This window comes from Gorilla gorilla, chromosome 9 (assembly GCF_029281585.2).
Source record: "Gorilla gorilla gorilla isolate KB3781 chromosome 9, NHGRI_mGorGor1-v2.1_pri, whole genome shotgun sequence".
Lineage (NCBI taxonomy): Eukaryota > Metazoa > Chordata > Mammalia > Primates > Hominidae > Gorilla > Gorilla gorilla.
Window position 1 is genome coordinate 17,833,840 of NC_073233.2, and position 17,748 is coordinate 17,851,587.

Consider the following 17,748-nt stretch of genomic DNA (forward strand, 5'->3'; position numbering starts at 1 on the left):
CCACCACACCAACCACAGCCACCACAGACACACTCCACAACCATCCCCCAGGGTAGCGGGTCACAGGCAGTGCAGGAAGAGGAAGCCACACAGGGAAAGGGAATTAGGGAAGCTAGGGCAGCATGGCGAGCCATGGTACCTCAAAATGATAGCAGCCCAAACCCTGAGCCAACCCATGAATAGGACTGAGCCCTGCCCCATCCCCTCCCTGAGCCCTTGCTCCTGGGCAGAGTCCTGCTGAGATGAGCCCCACCTGACTGACAAGCTGTCCGAAGTGACCCTTCCTCTATGTGACTCCTCTGCAGCCTGGTCGGCTTTCTCAGGCACTGGCCACATCTATTCCTACTCCTGACTTGGACCAGGGAACCTGATTCAAGTTCCTTCCAATGTCTCAAGATTCAGGGAAGTGACTCGCCCAGGATGGCATCTGAGTCTACAACCCAGGGACAGAATCCACACCACCATTGCAAAACCATGCGCCTTTCTGAAAGGGCTGTTTAGCTCAGAAGGGGCCTCCCTGAATCAGTGGAACTAAACCATATAGCCAATGATGACGCCCTGAAATTGTGCACACAGTGAAGGAAAGTTGCACAGAGGAGTGGCTAATTCAGCCTATCTGGAGTGGCTGCTTTCTGAGATGTGAAGAACAAGTAATTATGAGAGAGACGGAGAGAAAGGAGGAAAGAGTGCAAGAGGGGGTTTTCAACAGGGATGCCTGAGATAAAAAGCATTTCAAGAGAAGCTTCTGCTTCTCAAAGTGGGAGTCAATATGGCAGAAGCTGCAGACAGATAGACTAGGGCCATATCTGACCTGCCCATGTGTCTTGTTCAGCCCACCAAGCATAAAAGTGTGAATCTCCAACTTGAGAAAACTTGCCAGTCCTGCAGGCCAGCAATAGGCTGGAGACAGTGCTGGCTGCCCCTCTCAGGAGGGCTTGGGCTCATTCTTTTGTTCACCAGTTTCCACCACTCCTTATTGCCTTGCATCGGCCCACATCCCATATTCACACTGTCTAGCCTTGTTAGGCAACTGAGTTTAGGACCCCTGAGCATAGAACAAGGTTAAGGACTCAGTCTCTGCAGCTGGATCCAACTAGGGCTCAAATGCTGGGTCTGCCATTCCCAGCCGTGTAACCTGCAGCTTCTCTGAGCCTCAGCGTTCTCATCTGTGAAATGAACATGGTATTAATAATACTAAGATGTATCTCCTATGAATGTCCTTAGGGAAAAATGAGCTAACACATGAAAGATGCTTAGCTAAAACAAATAGCTCTTGTCTGTATTCACTTAGGTTAATATACCAGCCTGAAGGTGGGGTGTATATACCTGCGAGGAAGACATGTATTCTGATGATAGAACTACTAAATGGCTCTGTGCTCAGCCATGCATTGTTTAAGGAAGAGGAGTGCTGCCTTCCCCTATGACTTTGAAAACTCTTCTATCCCCATGTTTCTGTCTCTGTTTCCCTTCAGTCCTCAGAGTCATTCACTGAGCCCTCATGGGGCATACAGCATTGGGTGAGGCTTTGTAGGAAAGAGAGAAGAAGGAATCAAAGAAGTTGTCTCTATTTAGGATTAAGTTATTGCTGAATCTCAGTTTCCTCATCTATGAGATGGGGAGAAATACTGAAAAAATTAAAGAAGCCATGTGTAAAAATGCCTAGCACAGTGCTTGGAACACAGCAGGTACCTAATAAATTATCATGTTGACTCCTTCCCTAATTAAGAAGATTCAAAAACAAAGGCAGGTTCTGTCTTTTTCCATCATCATCTCCATTTACCCAAATCCATTCAATCACCAAGGCCCAGTTCAAATGCCAGCTTTTCCAGGAAGCCCTCCCAGAGTGACTGAGATCTCTCCTCTGGGCTTCTCCAGCACAGTTTCCCTTCACCTGTGGCTCATGGCACTCAGCACTTTGCTTTGTGTGCTTTGCTTATTTGTGTGTTATCATCTGCACTCGGCTGCCAGCTCGCTGGGGACAGAAACTCTTTCTCATCCATCTTTGGATTGGTGTGCTGAGCGTGATGGCTGACACTTGAGAATGCACTCTGTGAATGTCTGTTGAATGAATGAGTCCAGCTAGCAAAGCACTGGACCAGGGTTGGTCTCTAGGCATTGCCATGAATTAGGTGTGTGATGTTGGGAAACTCACTTAACTTCTCTGGATCGCAGTTTTCTCTCCAGTCAAATGAGGATGTTGGATTAGTTTTTAGGGCTGCCTGCCCCAAACTGCCCAATGCCCCTTAAGGGAAGCCCATTAGATTGGGAGGGACCTACACAGTGAACCAGGTCACTACCCTAGTTGTAGGTCAGGTGCTTAGTGGAGAACCACCTGAGCCACTGGAGAAGGCCACTGGAAGTCACAGTATGGGGACCGGCGATGGAAAACACAAAGAGAATCACATATCTCTGCACGCAGGCCATGCCCTCTTTGGTTGGCTACAAATCAAGTCTCTACTCTAGCAGCACAGAAGGGGTCAGAGTCAGCCATGGGGCCATCCAGAAAAACTAGCCTTCTGTTAGTGGTTGCTGGTAAAAACCCTTCCTGCTCACTAGTCAGACATTTCTTTGTTTTGTGCTTTTTTTCTGTTTCAATCCTTTATTAGAAACCATGCAAACTGGCCAGGCATGGTGGCTCATGCCTGTAATCTCAGCACTCTGGGAGGCCAAGGTGGGTGGATCACTTGAGGTCAGGAGTTCAAGACCAGCCTGGCCAACATGGCGAAACCTTGTCTCTACTAAAAATACAAAAATTAGCCAGGCATGGTAGCACACGCCTGTAATCCCAGCTACTCAGGAGGCTGAGGCATGAGAATTGCTTGAACCCAGGAGGCAGAGGTTGCAGTGAGCTGAGATCATGCCACTGCATTCTAGCCTGGGCAACAAAGCAAGATCCTATCTCAAAAAAAAAAAGAAAGAAAGAAAGAAGGAAAAGAAACCATGCAAACTTTAACATAAAAAATACAAGTGCAGTAAGAATCTTTGTGTCAATATGATTCTCAGGATTTCTCTCATGGCAGCCACCCCAAGACCAGGCCTAACTAGAACACCCTGCCACAGGCTGCCTTTGCGTCTCCTCCCTAAAATTCTACTTACGCCATAAGCTCTTGGGACATGAGCTCCTAAAATCAACCATAACCTGGGCAGTCTGCATCTGTGCCAAATGAGGGCTGGAACGCCTGTCTACTTGCCTGCTATCATTCTCTGACGGCAGGAACAACATCTGGTTCCCTGCTGCCTCCCTCTTGCAGAGCCTTGGGCCTGGTACTCAATTTGTTAAATGAATGCATGACTGTAAGAGCAGAAGGGGTGCAAGTCTCTGTGGGCTTGAGCAGAGAGGAGAGACAGTTCCTGAAAAAAATTGAATTGGTTTCCCAATTTAGGTCTCCTGAGAATCGATTAGGGCTCTCATTTTTGAAAGAAGAAAAAAAAAACAGAACAAACAAACCTCCCTCACCAAAACTGGCTTCCCAGTCACCACGGGAGAGAGCAGATTTCTGTTGCTATGCAGCACAGGGGAGCCCATACCTGCTGTGGGACCCTCAGACCCAGTCATTTGCACCAGCTTCGCCAACTCCTAGTGCTGTCTCTAGCACCACCTCCCGCCCTCACCATCCAACAAGGAGGTGCTCATCTTCTGAAAGATAATTATGCAGGACAGATATGGGCAGCAGCTGGGGTGGCTACAGCACTTAACTCTCATCCACATGCTCCACTTTTTGCCGAGCACTGAGACTCTGAAGCTACTGGAGGCCACTTGGGTGACTGCATGGTTTGGGGCAGCCTTTCAGGAAATCAATTCCACCAGAAGGTATTCCATACTCCAAAGATTTAATATCAGTAGGAAGCATTTGATTTGTTGAGTTTTTAACTGTTTTAACTATTCAGGAAAGCAGAAGGAGGACCCTGGCATACAAGGAGTGCCCTGTGTTCAGCTGTAACTATTGTCTGCACCTGAGTTTGTCTTTTCAAGCTGCTGAGAAAGATAGGCTGGGTGCCAAGAATGAACAAGGAGACCTTTCCTGCTGGCTGCACTGTGGCCCTGAGTAATGTTCCCTGGCCCTTTCTAGGGACAGCTTGATCCCAGTGGCTGGCAACAGGGCCCCTCAGAGGGCAAGAGAAACCCCTCCTGATTTACCCCCAACACTCAGCTCCAGTTTGGGGACTTTCCCTGTTGACAGATGATCACACAGCTGACCAGGGGAAGAAGGCCTTTTTTTTTTTTGTATTTGATTCCCGCCAGCTTCATTTATCAAAAACTGGTCACCTTGGCTAGTCTGTAAAGCAAAATGGTACAAAGCCCTCTTGCTGTAGATTGCTACAGGGAGCTCATGAGCAAAAAGAAGGAAGGTCCTTTGCCCTCCCAGGTGCTGTCCTTCGTCAGCAGGGTAGCATGCTGGGGAGTTCCTCATTCTCTAAGACAGTTTCCTGTATCGAGTAAAGGGGCCAAGAGGAGTGATGCCACACCACTGCCAGGCTCAGGCAGCTTCAGCGGTGCAGCATGTTGGGACCTCAGCAGAGTGGCTGGTGAGAGCAGAGAAGAGGCTGGCAACATGCAGGACTAGAGCTGGAGAAATGGACTGAGCCCTGGGGCTGGTCCACAAAGAGGCGGGTGACTCAAGAGCTGATATACTTAGGCATCACTAAGGATGCTCATTTCAGGAGGAGCTTATCGGTGGGAAGTCCCAGCCCCCATGATGTACGAAGCCAGGTGGATCGAACCATGGAAGCAGAGCTCCAGTTTGGTGTACAGGGAACAGAGTCTAGCCCCTCAAGGAAGAGGATTGACCAGGGCTAGCTGGGAAGCTGGGGCCCAGCTAAGGGGATGAGGCAGGCATCAGAGCAAGATTCCATTTCATCAGAGAACAGCAAGTTGACAGGAAACAGAGGCAGGCCAAATGCAGGACCAATGCAGAGAAGGTTGAGGAAAGCTGGGGTTGCTGGCCAGCAGGTACAGGGAAGTCATCCCAGGCTGCTGCACTGCTGTTAAGTCAAGGCCACCCACTGGGAAGAAACAATACTTCTCTGCAGAGTCTCTGCAGAGGTCAGGACTGGCCGCGCTGCTAGCACACAGCATCTTGATGTACTTGGCCAAAAGGTGCCTTCTCTGGACTACGCAGTTAGAAAAGGCACTTTGGAGACAGACTCACACCGGGATGCATAATTTAGCAAATAGACAGCACAGACTTTATTTGAGCCCCTACGTGCCCCTGGCCTGGGTGCCCTGGCATAGAATCATGCATGGCAGCTGAGAGGTAGGTTCAGAAATGGACACAGTTGAATCAGTTGAATCTGTCAGATATCTATATCATCTATATCTATATCTATATCTATGAGAGAAACTTTACTTCCATAGAAACTGGCCAAAGCAGGGCCCAGGCCTGGGGTCAGGACTCGAATCAACAGGGAGAGATGGGCATTCAATACTCAGAGCAGCCAGAAACTCAAGAGTCATATAAGTCATTACAGTAAGAGCTTGGGAAAGTGCTGCTGGACACCACCAGAGGAGACGTAGCAGTGGCCATGCCCAAGAGGAACTCTCAGGCTTGGTATAGGATATGGCAGGTAGAGGCAACCCCAGGCAGCAAGGAGCAACAATAGGAGAACCCAGGACTCAGGTGGTACTGGGTGGTGTGCACCCCAAGGTTGCCAGGTATCTGCTGCCAGTCTTGAGGGTGAGCCAGCCTAGTTGCACTGGTCAAAGCCATAGAGGCAGGCAGTGGCAAAGAGCCTTTGGCTGAACAGGCTGACAGCCCATGTGCTTGGCTGTGTAAACACCTTTAAGCTGCCTGAGTCTTGGTTGTAATTTGATTAGCTACATGGGATTCTTTAAGCTCCATAAAGCACAATACCGTTGGACCATTCTTTTCCTCTGTTTTTTTTTTTTTTTTTTTTTTTTTTAACTTTTGCAATTATTCCAGCTGCATGCAAAGCTGTTGGTAGTTTTACAGCCTGGAATGAGTATCTCTTGTGTAGGACAGAATCTTTGAAACATTAAACAATGATTAGGCAAACTCTGGGCCAAGGGATAATGTGGGTTCTGCAGGGGGTGGGGAAGGACCCAGCAGCTGGTGGCAAGCAATCTGGGGAGCTCTGTTTCTATTTCATCACTACATTGACTTTCTTACCAACAATTAAAAATAACAATGATTCACAGTTGTGCAATTATTTGTCATTCACCAGGATTTTGAAGGTGGCTCCAGGTAGCAGTGGGTGGTGAAAGAGGCTCAACCCATTGTTAGTGGGGACCGAAACACCACTGTTGACACAAGCACACACAAGCCCACGTGCCCATGTGCCTGTATATGCTGCTTATGCATGCACACTACTGCATAAGTGCGCACACACAGGTCCGCATCCACCCACAAGCACACTCACACACAGACACACAATACACACACAAACACAGTGCTCACATGGATGCATCAACACATACATGTGTGCACACATGCACACACACACTTGTATGCATGAATATGAACACGGATATGCATGCAAGGCATGCACACAAACACATGTGTTATATGTATGTAACACAATACACATGTACACAACAAACATATGTGTGCATACATGAACAGAGTACTTGCATATACATGTATAAAGATATGCAGACATACACATGCACATACATGCACACTCACACAGGCATGCCAACTTCTCCCTATTTCAAAGAGAATAGGAAGCTGCCTCCCTCTCACAAGGTGACCTAAAGCATGGCTGCCAACTGTTCAATTACCTCTCACCCAACAGAAGCCAGGAAGCCTCTATGCAACCCATCTCTCCTTCTTACTGAAACCCCAGGCAAAGCTCCAGGCAAAGCTTGAGGCTAGGACACAGACACACCCTTCTCTGAAGTTCCCTTTTTGTCTCCTACTTCACTGGTCCTGCTGCCCAACATCTCTCTCTCTCCAGAGGGAATGGAGAAAAGGGATAAGGACAAAATTCAAATAAGTTGTTTGGAATCAGAGACCCATGGTGTACCAGAGGCAAGCAGCCTGTTTAATGGTAAAGGGTGTAGACTCTGAAACCAAACAGTCAAATCGCACCTCTGTAACTCTGGACAAATTCCTTAACTTCGCTGGGTCTGCCCCCCTGTTACATCAGGTGACATTGGTAATGGTCCATACCACCATCATATGGCACTGATTAATTTATGGTGAAGTACTTAAAATGGCTCTGGCACATACTAAGCGCTCAATGAGCTGGGGCGCCTGGTCAGGACTCTTTCTATCTAGGGGCACTGGGGATCACTTGAGTCTCAGGCCCAGGCCTGGAGAAGTGGGGGTCAAACTCCAGCCCTGGCCAGAGGCAGCTAGCTGAGTGGTGCCTAGCTGGAAGCCTGAACACCAGCCTGGGGAACCCTTCCTGGCCAAGCCTGCCTGCTGCCCCCAACAAAGTAGATGCAGGACCCCAGCCATCACCTGCACCCAAGAGAGGACCAGGGAGGCTCACCTACGTTGGACCTGCCATTTTAGTGCATGTGGCGGTTGTCCTGACTCTGGTCTGCCCTCCCTAAGAAGCAATGGGGTGGGCTGGCTGTCAGGAGAGAACCAGAGAGGAGGTGCCCAAGTTGATGCCTCCCAGGCTTCCAGGAGTGGGAGAGTAGAGGAGACACGAGGTCCAGGGCCAGCGGGCCTGGATTGGAATTCCTGTCCTAGCACTTCCTGGCTATGTGGCCTTGAGCCTGTCCCTTTTTTCTTTTTTAGACTCTCTGAGACTTAGCTGCCTCATCTATGAAGTGGAGATGGTGACCACATCTACTTCCCTGGGAGATCATGACTATTCTTTTGTCAACAAAATTGATAGAATGACTACGATGAGCGGCACACTGGGTTAGTTGTTGTTGGGGTCTTGAGATGACCAGGATCATGTTCCTGTCACACTGGTCACCTTGGCTAGTCTGACCTAAACTACTCACTGTAATTTAGTGAGTCAATAACCAGGCAAAATACAGCAGGATAAGGAGGAGCCAGGGTGCGTGGGAGCACTGAGGCCAACCTCCTAATCCAGCTGCGGCGGTGCTAGGGGCAGAGCCATGGAGGAGTTTCTGGAAACAGTGGTAGTAACGCTGACTTTGGAAGTCTGGAGCTAAGCAAAGTGGGTGGGGTAGCAGAGGACATTCATTCCCAGCAAAGGAACAAACCAGGATGGTCTGGCTATGGGCCACCATGCCCACATACAGTGCAGACAAGCAGGAAGAAGTGCATGCTGGAGACAGCGATAAGACTGCCTGTGCTGGAGGATGTGGTCTTCTGTGGGAGTCAGAAGACCCAGGGCCCTAGCTCAGCTCTGCCATGCAAAGAAGTGGCACACTGGCAGGTTTCTGCCCAATGTAGGTCCGCAGTTTCCTCCCAAGAGCCAGCTAGGATTAATTGGCTGACCTTGGGTTCTGCCCATCTGACACTGTTGTTGGGAGGGACAGTTTCCTTCTGCCCATCTCTTGAGGCCCGCTGAGTTGTATGCCTTCTCCTGGCAACAGATATGGGAGGTTTCTAGCAAACATGGCCAGCATGAAGACCGGGTCCGTGAGCAAAGGAGATCCCTGGCCTGGGAGAGACAGAAGATTCCATCCAGCCTTCAAGCACATGAAGAGCTGGGAACCAGCCATTGCCTTGCTTGAAAGCGGCAGCAGGAGACAAGTGATGGGCTGGATTCAGGTTGGGCAAGGCACTGCCAACCCAGAGCAGACAGACATCTCCAGGGCATGGGATTCTTAAAAGAATATTTGATATTACCATTGCTTTGATGTGCTTTTAATCACAAATTCAAATTAACTTTGAAATTTCAAGTGGCATGAAAGAAGGGTATGTGATTTTTATGTTTATCAAAAGAGGACATGAGTTCAAAAAGGAAACAGAAACTGACTACAGCAAAGAAAACTTTTTTTTTTCCCCAGAAGTGGAAGTGGCTGAATTGTGGGATGGGGCGAGGGAACAGCTGGGACAGCTGGCGAGGGAACCTGAAAGAGTTCACGTTCATTGGGCACTTGCTCTGTGCCAGGTACTGGAATACCTGTGTCACATGAACAAGCCCCCAAAGTGCTTAGCCAGGCACTCAGCACAAAACACGTGGCCACCAAAAACCTGTTGAAGGACTGAAAGAATGAAGCAATGAATGCCAAGAGTCAAAGGCAGAGATGCCTCTATTTACTGAAAATCCTGTTGCTTCTCTCCCTCTGGAAGTCTGTAGAGGTTGAATCATGCAGTCCCAGCTAAAGAGATTGGTCCATTGGGATTTGCTGAAAAGTCTGGTAATTGAAACCAGCAGGCTCAGAGCTGTGCTCCCACCATTTTCTTGATTTGACAAGGAAGATGAGGAGGGGAGGGGAAACATGGCCTTCCAGCTGCAGAGCAGGCAGAGCCTGGTCGCTACTGTCAGGAATGGTTGCAGAGGTTGGGTAACATGGTCGCAGGGAGGCTCAGGGTTGATCATCTGACTCTGAGGATGGGAAGTGAGTTCAGGCCAGGAAGAGAAACTTACCTTCTCCTCTGCACTCCACCCCACATTCATGCCATATCCCTGGGATGCAACAGGGAAGCCCCAAGGACCCCGGCCCAGGAAGAAACACTCCACCCAGTGGTGCCTGCTGCCAGAGGCTAGCTCTGGGGGAGCTGAGGCGGAGGCAGCTGTCCCAGGCTCCTCAGCTGCAGCACAGATGGAGGACAACAATTAGAACAGTGACTCACAAAGAATCAGAGTGCCCTGGAGCCATGCTAAAATGCAGGTTTCAGGCCTTGCCCCAGATCTACAGATTCAAAATTCTTTCATTAAATCCATATTTATTGAACAACTACAAATACCAGGCACTATTCTAGGTGCTGGAGATGCTTCACGTGGCAAAATAAAGGCCCCTGTCTTCATGGAGCTTACACACTGGGGGAGGGAAATGTGCAAATAATTAGGAGAGAGTAAATTAGTGAGCACAGTATGTCAGAAGGCAGTTGGAGATACAGAGGAAAAGAAACAAGGGGTGGGGTGAGGAGTGACAGGGAGGAGTGCTGCCCTTTAAACGGAGTGATTCACTGACCTCCCTAGTGCGAAGGAGGCATTTGAGTAAAGGCCTAAAGAGGAAAAGGAGCAAGTTGTGCAGATATGGAGCAGGGTAGAGGGGAAGGGGTAGAAAGAACATTCCAGGTGGAGAAAACAGCAAGGGCAAATGTCCTGAGGCAGTGGCATGCCTGGTATGAATCTCCATATTATTCAAAAAATAAAATTTTAATAATATACAGACGGGGTCTTGCTATGTTGTACAGGCTGGCCTTGAACTCCTGGGCTCAAGTGATCCTCCTGCCTTGGCCTACCAAAGTGCTGAGATTACAGGCATGAGCCACCACACCCTGCCAAATGTCCATATTTTTAACCAAACTCAAATGCTAAAGTTTGAGACTGCTGCAGCAGAGTGACAGCATGATAGATCGGAGCCAGCCCCTGAAAAAGTGGAGCTTGTTGAGAAAGTTGCTAAGGAGACAGAGAACAGGGATTCAGGCTCCTACATAAAGGCCACTTCCAGAGCCTTCAGTCCCTGGCTTCTGAGCGAGAGCTAAAGGTCTAGAGAGGCTTGGAAGAAGAAAGCAGTGATTGACTGCCCTGTTCCTTTGCCGTGTTCCTCAGTTCCTGTGTTTGAGGAAGCACAGGCCTGACCCAAAGCAAAGGTGTGGCCAAAGAGAGCTTGGGGAGACACGAGGCGCCAGCATGCACGGAACCAGTAATAGAAGCCTGGGAAGGAAGGCTTAGTGAGGAAGACATTCCGACGGCTCTGCTCGGCTGCGTAATTTAGAGTTTTAAACACCAACATCCCTTCCATTGTGTTATCTCATTCAAGCCTCCCAACAACCCCTGAGGCGGGAATTATACATCTCAATTTTACAGATAAGGAAAATAGGGTTCACAGAGGTTAGGAACACACAGGTAGCACAAAGTCAGAAAGAGCCGGAATGGAAAAGCTGGCCAAATGCCAAATTCTGCGCTCTTCCCACCAAAACAGCTGTCTTTCAACAGTGGCTACTTGTCAGCTGTTGTCATGATGATTGTTCCTGTTGTTATTTTTATCACTGTCATTTTAAGTCACCCTTGGCACCCAGAAGCTTACAGGGAACTTTCACTCCGATTCCCTCACCTCATCCCCAGTGCCTCTGTGAGGCAGACAGGGCAAGGCAGGGCCTGATGTCCCCATCGTGGCACATAAGAAAACCTAAGCCCAGAGACCCATGGCCAGAAAGCAGCAGAACCGAGCCTGGAAACCAAGTCCTAGAACATTTCATCCCCACTTTAGACTTATCTGCCGAACTCGCCATGGCAGGGACTAGGTCTGATCCATCACCCTCTTCCTTCCGTTAGCCCAGGCTGGTACTACAGAAATCTTAGTTGAACCGAGCTGAGTTGGCCTGATTTGAAAAACATGAAAGTCTTGGCGCTGAGTGAGAGGCCCAAGAGAAGCAGCTCCCCGCGTGGAGTCTGCACAGGGTCTGGCCATAGCCGCTTTCCTCCAAGTCAGGCTGAGGTCCGAAGGGCCTTTAGCCATGTCCTAAGGCTAGAGAGGGTTCCCTTCCTCCAGGAGCTCACTCTAGTGTCTCTTCTTCCCCTTTTGAGGGTTCAGCTCAGCCTGGGGTCAAGGAACCCCATTCCTGGTTACCTCCCTGTCCCATTCCACATGGGAACTCTAGCCAGGGCCAGGCGCCTTCCCACCATGTCTGGCCTCCGCTCTGGCCCTGTTGGCCATCAGACCACTGAGCCTGCTGCTGCGCTTGACTCTGGGTACCCATCACCACAGCCACGTTGCCTCCTGCTGCCTCCCTGTTCCCTCACAGGGCAGGAGAAAGACAAGTCCTTTATTTTCGGAGGCAACTCTTGCTTCTGTGCCCTGGATCCCATCTTCCTCCTCAGAGGCCCTGCTCCAAACTCTGGCCTCAGGTGCCCACCTCCCCAGACCCATTAAATCACTAGCGGTAAAACCTGGGCCCTGAATTTCTTAAAAGCCCTCCAAGTGATTTTAATATGCACTCAGGGTCTCGAGAACAACCTACCTTTAAGAAAAGAGAACTAGAACACAATAAAATACAATAGAATTGAATTGAACAGAATATAATAGAAAATAGCAGAGTGCTTTGCACATTGTGAGGGTAAGTATTGTTTCTTAAAAGTCGTGTTCCCATCGTGTGTGTATGGGTGTGAGTGGGTGTGTCATCCTGGGTCATGATGTAACTTTATTTCTTACTGTAGAGGATGGTAATTTTTAATTTTTATTTTTGGAAAACATTGCTCCAGTTCCTGCCTGAGCTTGTGATTCTCCTCTACAGTCAAGAATCCTCGAGGAAAAATCTCCCCTCACTGCCTGCTCTTTATCTTCATCTGGCTTTGACAGCCCCCATCTCCAACATTCCACTAAAGCTTCTCGCTGAGGTTTCCCAGGTCTGTCCCTTCCACACCCAGTGGCTTCTGCTTAGGTTCCTTGTCCTTCCACCTGTCTGTGGTTTCATGTGAATAGACAGTTCTCTTATTCCTGAAATTCTCTCTGCCCACGGAGACTGTGCTGTCTTCCAGATTCTCCCGAGCATTCCTCCTCTCTCACCTGCTAACGCTCTTCCTCCCGACGCCTACATATCTTACCCTCAGTATTCTCTCAAGCTTCTAACTTTCTGTTCTTTCCTCTGCCCTTTTGACCTCCTCTCCTTCCAGTCAATGGCTTTAATTACTCCACGCGTGAGACTCCAAATCCGTATTCCCACATCTCCCCTCTGGGGCTCCTGCCGTGCAGTTTGCTGGCTTATGTGCTTGCCTCCTGGAAATGGGGTAGAACTCAGGGAGGGTAATAGTGACAGGGATCAATTCACAGTCACACATGATGTGACCACTGCAGGCAGGTGAGGCAAGCAAAGGAGGATTTATCATCTCCATTTTCCAGAGAGAGAGAAACAGACTCTGAGAGGCTGAGGGACTTTTCTGTGGTCAGTTATCATCCATGGTGGAGAGGGTTCCAGAATCTATGACTTCAGGCTTTAGTCCAGAGCTCTGGCCCTTCACACCATGCACTGGACACCAAATATGTTCTAAAGTGAAGCCACACGTTGTTCCTGAAACTAAAGCTTCTCTAACAGAGCTGTGAATCATTAGGAATGCTTTTTAAGACCAGTCTCAGTGGCTCACGCCTGTAATCCCAACAATTTGGGAGGGCGAGGCAGGAGGATTGCTAGAGTCCAGGAGTTTGAGACCTGGCTGCCCAACATAGTGAGACTCCATCTCTACAAAAATTATGAAACATTAGCCCGGCATGGTGGATGCACCTGTAGTCCCAGCTACTCGGGAGGCTAAGATGGGAGGATTGCTTGAGCCTGGGAGCTGTGATCGTGCCACTGCATTCCAGCGTGGGCAACAGAGCAAGACCCGGTCTCAAAAAAAATCAAAATAAAAAAAAGAATGCTTTTTAAAACAGCGATGTCTAGAACCCTCTTTGAACTCACTGAATTAGAATCTCCTAGGAGAGCTTTTCGTTTGTTTTAACTTAATATTTTGAAGTAATTATAGATTCACAAAAGTGTACAAGAAGGTTTCATATGCCCCTCACCCAGTATTCCCCAATGGTAACATTGTACACAACCACAGCACAATATCAAAACCAGGCCACTGACATGGCTACCATCCACAGAGCTTGTTCGGATCTCTCCTTACATAGGCAGGCACTGGTTTGGGTGTGCATATACAGCTCGATGCAGTTGTGATGACAAGTACAGCTTTGTGTAACCAACACCATAATCAAGATACTTTACTGAACCATCACCACAGTGCTCTAGAGCTTTGGTTTTGAAAGCTCTAGGGTGCTGCTCGTCTGCATCCCTGATGACGGACTGCTGCACCAGGGCATTGCTCCTGCTGCCTGCCTCTTCTGGGGCAATGCATTGCCATCCTCTGAATCACCCTGGCTTGAAACTCTGAGCCATCATTGACCTCCCCTCTGTTGGCCCGCCTGCCCATGGCTTCTCAGCCAAATGGTCCAACAGATTTTTCCTTCATAATACCTCTCAGGTCTATAACTTGTCCCTGACTCCAGGCCTCTTGACTTCTCTCTCTACTGCTGCAATAGCCTTCTCATCCATTTCCCTTCTTCAAGATGCCCTTTTCCCCAGCCAATATAATAAAGCATGACCAAATTCCTCCATTGCCCAACTCTGACCCCATCATTCCTCTGACCAAAAGCTTTAGATAGTTATTGCCATTTACAAAATAGAGTTCAAACTCTTTAAGTTCAAATAGGAAATCCTCTATATCCGATTCACTTTCCTTATCTAAATTTCTCAGACTCAATATCAGCTTTGTCCATATGACTTAGAGTCCAAATGGCATCCTTAAGGACATGAAAAGGTTCTCACTACAGGGAAGAAATGAAAGGCTCCGAGATTTCTTCCTCCTAGTGCTCCATACCCTTCTCTCTTATTATGTGAGGAGTTGAGCCTCTTGCTTGGGGAATGTTTTCATCCTTGAATGCTGGTTCTTCCATCCTGTGCCTCCTTACAATGTAAGACATGAGGAGGATCAGCAGGCCTAGGTGAAGTCCAGGGATAGAGAGTGTGGGGCAGGCTAGTCAGGCTGTCTGGCATTAGTCACTAGGGAATGGGAGTTTTCTTAGGCACCCGTTTTTTGGGTCCCAGGCTAGATGATGGTAGGCAGCCATCAGAGATGGGACCTGAGCCCTTCCTGTCTCCCCCGTGATAGATAATTACCTTTAAGACTATGTTGCCTATTTGCATCCTCGATGCCTTTTCCTTTCTTCATGTCCACGGAACAATGAGAGTCAAATGATTCTCCAGCAAAGCCCTTCAGAAATTTCTAAAATCCCCTTACAGCACTGCTCCCACACTTCTTACCACATGATGATAAAATGAAAATGAAGATTTACTTTCTCAGATTAAATACATTTCAATTATCTGATGTATTTCAGCTTTAATTGATAACAAATCACAAATTGCCCATCTGAACTTCTCTTTACAGCAACTGATTCACTAGGAAATTTATTACCTGACAGCAGAGAAAGCTCAAAAGATAAAACAAGCTTAGTGTTTCTATGATACAGTGACCCAGCAGTAGCAGTCTATTTTGAGAAATCATGCATTATCAGAAATACATTCATATAAATGGTCCTATCAAGAACACTGGTTTTTCAGCTGTCTCAAAATGTGGTCTTTCAGTCTGGAATGGTATATGATGGCATATGGGAGTGCAAAGAATCAGAGACCAAGAAATGTACACCAGGGAAAAGGGGTGGCTGGTAGTGCTGGAGAAAGAGAGTTAGTGATATGATGGCTTCAACAAGGTGCTTGCAGGCCACCCAGGGTCTGGCTAGGGACAGATGGAACAGGGAACAGGGGATCCAGCAAAGAGGCTAGACATTCAACAAGTCTGTTGCTGTCATTGAGTTACATGTCCACTGCCATCCCCATCATCACCACCACTACAACCTCCATCACCACCAGCACCATCATCACCACTGCCACTGCTAACATAACACCAGTGAACAATCTTCCAGGCAGACGCTGTGGAACCCTACTAGGTGAAATGATGCATCATGGAAAAGAGTCACTGGACATGTTCACCGTATACATGGTAGGGTAGAGGTCAGGGCCTTCTATCTTATCATATTGCACTGGAATATGGGAGGGGAGAGTAGCCAGCCAGGAGAAAAAGCCTAAGGACCAGACCCCTCTGGGATGCAGAGGCCATGCTCAGACAGAGTGAACCTTCTGAAGCAGTGGCCACCATGAATTTCTCATCTATGCTCCAGAGAAAGAGCAGCCACAGACAGCCTTGAGCAAATGTGAACCACCATGCTGAACCATCAGCTTAGGTGTCAGCCAGGAAGTTGGGCCTGGGCCCTGGGAAGCTCCGACACTCACCGTTACTGCTGTTGTCATCCACCAGAATGATCTCCTTGAGCAGATGTGGGGGCGTGCGTTCCATGGCCGAGTGGATGGAGCGCAGCAGCACTGAAAGCGCTTCATTGACGAAGATGAACACGATGCTCACCTCTGGCAGGCTGTCAGGAAATGAGAGGTTACGGCACCTGCAAAGAACAGCCAAGCACTTAGATTTGTGACTCAGCTGGAGTCACCTCAGGAGCTGACCCAGCCCATGTCCTGGCTCCAGCTTTGCTGGAGGGCTCGGGAGTCCAGATTCTTCCAAGGGCCCCTTCTTTGATTCACTTAAGATGAGCCCTAAATGTCCAGCAGAAAGGCCCACAAGCATTGAAACCAGTTCACCCCACACCTGAGTTGAAGTTGTCAGTGACTATGCCAGCTGAACAGTAACGCCATGAGCACTTAGGACAGCACATGGCAGCTGGCAGGTAGTCCCTGATTGTTTACTGGAAGAATGATTCAATGTTTCTAAATCCAGTAGAATGGGAAATGCAACCAAAGTAAATTCGTAGTATTTCCAAAATGGTAACCAACACCGAGGTGAGGCCAGGCCTCAGGCATCCAGCCTCAGGAGACAAAGACGCCTCCTCCCAGAGACTTCTGCCAAAATCTACTTCCATTTACTCCAGAAGGCATACTGCCTGCAACTTCTCCTGCTTCTCACTCATCACAGAAATTCAGTTTCCAGAACAGGGTTGGAGCTAGAAAGAGTCTCAACATGAGGAAAAGGTAGAAGGACCAGGTCCAGTCTCATTTCACAGACGGGGAGCATGAGGCTCAAAGAGGTTGAGTTCCCCCCTATGGCTGCACTCTGAGTCAGCTACCATGACAGAATCCCAACTCTGGTCCTCTGACACCTGCACCAGGATCTCTCCTTGAAGCAGAAATGGCCATGAAAGAGAATGCCCCTAACTGGCCCATTTCCCCCTAGCTCTGCTGAAATCCTGAAGCCATTTGGTGGTCTCTTGAGGACTTGAGGTATTCCCCACATGAAGAGGAACACACAGTTCTGAAATCAGATCCCATGACAGGCCAGACAATGAAAAGTGCCATGTCTCCTGAGGGTAGTGCCCTCCTCTGCAAGCATAGTCTTTATGGGCAGGAGACCACTGCTGGTGCCCTTCCCTGCCTGATACTAAATGCTGTTCTAGAAGGCACTAAGCTCCCATTTTCTGTGTAGATGAATGAAAGAATGGGGCAGCAATCACAGCCCTGTCCCAGGCCCTGGGTTTGGAGAGGAGGGTTCCCACTGAAGGCTCCAGGGCTTTAGGGCTGGTGACCATGTTCCACTGCTCCAGAGTGGGAGGTGCAGCCAGGTCAGAACACGCAATAATGAGCATAATTGCACAGGGCTTCTGCTTGTTGGTAATTGCAGTTGCAGAAAAAAGTGTTGCAGAATAGGAATGGGCCTGCTCTTCCTTAATGAGGAAGGCTGCAGGATAACCAGCAATGAGCAATTTGGAGAAATCACCATGGGGCCTCAGCCTGCTTAAGAGCATGAGATTAATAAACTAAGATCAGCATCTCCATGGTTACCAGAAATTTACAGAAACTTTTCCCATTCTATTTCCAGCTCTCCTTCTCTCTCGCCAGAGAGGAATGGGTGAAAGAAAGAGTTGAGCCTTTTCCTAAATCTACTTCGTACTTGTGATTTTAATAAAACCAAGTTAATAGATTGGTGTAGAATTCCTTTGTTCTTGCATTTAATGGAATAAATATTTAGTGAGTATCTTCCACTAGGCAGGTAGTGTTACAGGCACTGAGGGTACAGCAGGAAGTGGACACAGTCCCACAGTCCCTGTCCTTACGGAGCTTATGCTTTGACAGAAAAACAGATAAA

The 17,748-nt window shown here is 48.5% G+C and overlaps 1 protein-coding gene across 2 annotated transcripts in view; it reads right to left on the reverse strand.

Moving 5' to 3' along the window:
* GALNT18 (polypeptide N-acetylgalactosaminyltransferase 18) overlaps positions 1 to 17,748 on the reverse strand; it is a 349,733-nt gene that overhangs the window by 144,250 nt on the left and 187,735 nt on the right. For both annotated transcript variants that reach the window (XM_004050714.5, XM_055356610.2), the window contains exon 3: positions 15,888 to 16,054. In XM_004050714.5, the coding sequence (XP_004050762.2) occupies positions 15,888 to 16,054 (167 nt within the window). The remainder of the gene's footprint in view (positions 1 to 15,887; positions 16,055 to 17,748) is intronic.